The sequence below is a fragment of the Grammomys surdaster genome, unplaced genomic scaffold, assembly GCF_004785775.1.
Source record: "Grammomys surdaster isolate TR1022 unplaced genomic scaffold, NIH_TR_1.0 125974, whole genome shotgun sequence".
NCBI classification, from domain to species: domain Eukaryota; kingdom Metazoa; phylum Chordata; class Mammalia; order Rodentia; family Muridae; genus Grammomys; species Grammomys surdaster.
The window spans coordinates 1,298,394-1,302,397 of record NW_021620791.1 but is presented as its reverse complement, the minus strand read 5'-3'; the positions used below and the strand labels follow the sequence as shown (position 1 = coordinate 1,302,397).

The following is a 4,004-nucleotide window of genomic DNA, read 5'->3' as shown; positions in this document are numbered from 1 at the left end:
GCCTTCCAAACACTGAGGTTACAGGGATGAGTTACTGCATTGGAACAGAAAGTATTTATTAACCCTCTTTAACAAAGAAAGATCTAATATTTAATACCCTCCCACAGCCCCACACAAACACTCCACTGATGAATGCTATAGGATTTGTGTCACCTCCACTTATTGCCCCCTTCCTCTGTCATTTAGTCTCGATAACAAAGCACCATCACATGAATCCTTCAATTTGAAGGTCATAATTTGGTCACACTGATTTTTTTTTCAACCTACTATTTTCAAGTCCCCATGGCTGCCACTTTAGTGCAAACCACTGTCACTTTGTACCTGTACAACTACAAAACATCTGTAGAAGTGGACACTGGACTCCCTGGTTTGATCTTGGTTTTCCAGTGTAAGATATAACTAGTTCTGTGGGACCAATACTGTATTTCACTGTAATAATTAATGTCTGTATGACTTACTAGCAAAAAAGCCACATGATTCAATTCAAGGAAACTCTACATGTAAATAAATTTAAGACCAAATGAATATTAAAACCATATAGTCGGGGCTGGTGAGATGGCTCAGTAGTTAAGAGCACTGACCGCTCTTCTGGAGGTCATGAGTTCAAATCCCAGCAACCACATGGTGGCTCACAACCACCCTCAATGAGATCTGATGCCCTCATATGGGTGTCTGAAGACAGCGATAGTGTGCTTACATATAATAAATAAATAAATATCTTTAAAAAAAAAACCATATAGTCACTGAAAACTAAGGTAAAAATGCAGAATTCATGTCTGTACAGATGAATCCTATTTTAATGAGTTCACGCTTTCCTCTGATACTTTAATACATTCTCAATGTGATCATCAGAAGACAAATTCTTTGGATTGATCTAGAGTTAATTTTCAGACCACAAATCACTTTAAAAGGTCGCCAGAAGACAGAAAGGTGAGAACATAGCCCTAGCTGAAGCACTAAGGGCCACTCATCTGGCTCTGTTCTGTCACTAAATTAACCCCTCCTAACCAACTAGGGGACAGGGACGACATTCCAGATCTAGGACTATGTGATGCACGTGCGGGGCATAGGATTTCACTGGGTGGACATGCAGGATTCGTGTCCTCCATGGCTTCCCATGCACTTGATGAAGAAGAGAGGCGATCTGAGTTTCTGCAGATTCTGCCCATCTTTGCCACTCTGGTTTGCTGGCTGAAGACATTTCCCCCCTGAAATTCTCAGTAGTTTCATTTCCCCGTTTATCAGTGGTAATTTTCTGGGGACGAGGCCAATGTTCTTTTTCCATGTTACTGTTTCCAGGTGGCTGTGAACTCTTTCCTGAAAAAGATTCCACATTTTGGTGGATATGCAGAATGCCCCCAACATCCTTCCGCAGCACTCGGCAGGCAATGGGCCAGCCTTCTTCAGAACTGGGAATGAGCCCCAGGTTCACCCTATCTGCAGTGTTTGAGAGTTTCAGCTTCCTGTTGTCCCCAAAATGTATTTGGCACCGGTCAGCCACTCCATTGATCTCCAAATTGTTTCTTAGAGCAACTACAGCGTGAGGATTCCATTCGCAGGCGTGGACGAAGGCTGCACCTGCATGAACTAGGAAGGGCAATGTAAAATAACCAATCCCTGCATAGAGATCCACCAGCACTTCTCCAGCACAGGATAGTGATGCCACTCGAAGCTTCTCAGTGATGTTTCCGAAGGAGAACATGCACTGTGTCACATCAAACTTATACCGGATACCATTATCCATATGCTCTACCCAGCCATGATCACCCAGCAGCAAAGTCACTGACGGAGTTCGAGTGCCATCAGGTAACACCCGCCCTCGTTTTGCCAAACGCTGGACTCCAAGGGCTGAGGCTACTGTCTCCCAGAGTTCTGGTTCCAGACTTTTCCACTGCGTGGCTTGGAAACAGTCTTCACTAAGGAGCATTAGGTCACCATGCCGTTGCCAAGACCGGGGCAAATCTGCCTCCAATTCAGCGGTCCACGTCACTCGGCGGTCCTCTACCCAACGCCTCACCTCAAGACACAGTCTTTGAGCAGGTGAGCAAACCCGGGCCTTTTTAGAAGGAAGAGGATCCAGGAGTTGCGTCAGCATACAGGTGCTGCCCGGAGCCACGCGATTCCTCAGCTCCTGCAGATGCTGTTCAGAAAGGGTTTCCGCTAGCACCGGTAGTGCCACCGTGCCATCCCGCAGCTTTTCCACACGGTGCTGTCTATCCAAGAGTTTCTGCTTCTCGAGATACTCTCTGTATCTCTGGGTAAACCGAGGCTCAGTCACAACTGCGACAACTACAGACTTCTCACATTCTCTCTCCATGTCGCTAGTGTTTGCATCCCTTCGGTGTCCAGCAGCGAGATTCTCCTGTGAGGCTGTACAATCTTGTCAAGTCTGCCGCCACAACCGGAAGAGCTAAGCCCGCTCCGCTACGGCGCACAGGAAGTGACGTCAAATAAACAAACTCGCTCTAGAAGCATTACTGCGATCAGTGAATGGAATTTCGGTGGCAGTGTGTTGCTTTGTGAAGCCGTGGCCGCCATGTTTGTTATGGTTATGGTCAATCTGTACTTAACTTCCATTTAGGAAAATTAGTAATTCTATGAACCAAAACTCATGAAATGAGTCAATGTCCTCCGGAAATGTTATACAGTCTGGTTAGTTATGCTCGTAAATTTTTAAAAAAATGAATTTGAAGTGGATTGAATTTACAAAAGGGATTCCAAAAATCTAGTGTTGCTCGTAAATCAACTCCAACTGTCACCTTAGTGTTGGAAGTGAAATGTTACAAAGCTTCCTTATTCCCTTGCAAAAATTTTCATCACGGCTGCCTCGTTATCCAAGGAGGGAAACGTGTTTTAAAATAAAGAAGCATGTGAGTGGAATAAATTCTGTCAACTCTCAAAAAATGTTGATTATCCGAATCATCTTGAGAGAACTGCTATTCTAATGAGAAATGGCCTGGAGGGTAAGGAAGTATCTGCCACCAAGCCTGACAACCAGGATTTCCAGACCCCACATGGTGGAAGGAGAGAACCAAACCCAGATCGTTTGCAAATCATAATTGCTGAACCTCTTGTCTTAAACCATTTATCTCTTAGAGGGGCGGGCACTCGTGCCATAGTGCAGGTGTGGAGGTCGGAAGACAATGCGATGTCTCTCTTCTTTTTCTACTTTGTGAGTTCTGAGGAAGAAACTCAGGTTGTCAGACTTGGTTGCAAGCGCCTTTACTTATGCAGTCTTGCCAGCCCATCCTTGTCCTTTTACATACCGATGTATAATTCTGTAAATGCAAACAGTGAAATGAACACTCATGAGCTATAGACATAGCACGTTTATTTGACTCCTCCTGTAAGAAATGTCAGATGTGAGACTTTTCTATCAAATGCTAGAAAATTTCTGTTTAGGACAGAAGTTGAAATCCTTTTATCTCTCCCCAGTTGTGAGACTTTTATGCAAATGTTTTAATTCTCCACCTACCCAGCAATCCCTTTATCCATACAAAGGTTCATTGCTGTATTCCAGGAATCTGATACCCTATAGCAGTGACTTCTTTCTTCTCTGAACACTGACCCCTTTCAGCTTTCATTATTTCCTGTGTGTCAGTTTTCTTAATTAAGATTATGAGGTTAGACTCCAGACTGGGGAACAGACCCAGTTACCACCTGAGTTGGAATGAAAGCCAAATGCACTTCCTGTGTTTGTGTGTTCACTCTTCTAAGCACATCCTCTTGATCAAGAGGTGAAGTTTGCCTTGTCCAGACAATTCAGTTGGCATACTGGTCTCTTTCTTTTCAGCCTGGAACTTATTTCTGACACTTCCCATTAAGAGCAGCGTTTTCCTGCTCATGCTTGAGAACTCAGGTTATCTGTATCCTTTTCTTCTGTAGCTCACTGGTTATTTAAGAATGCATTGCTTTATTTCCATATACTTAAAAAGGTTTTCAAGTTCTTGGTTTTTATTTATTTCAAAAATGGACTCTACCATTGTCAGAGAACATATTTTGTG

At 43.7% G+C, this 4,004-nt stretch overlaps 1 protein-coding gene across 1 annotated transcript; it reads right to left on the bottom strand.

Annotated features, from left to right (window-relative positions):
• Positions 1 to 769: 769 nt before the first annotated feature.
• Trmt12 (tRNA methyltransferase 12 homolog) lies at positions 770 to 2,389 on the bottom strand. The gene has a single exon (XM_028753865.1). It carries the CDS (start codon positions 2,315 to 2,317, stop codon positions 1,004 to 1,006), a length of 1,314 nt encoding a protein of 437 aa, XP_028609698.1. The 5' UTR covers positions 2,318 to 2,389; the 3' UTR covers positions 770 to 1,003.
• Positions 2,390 to 4,004: the final 1,615 nt, after the last annotated feature.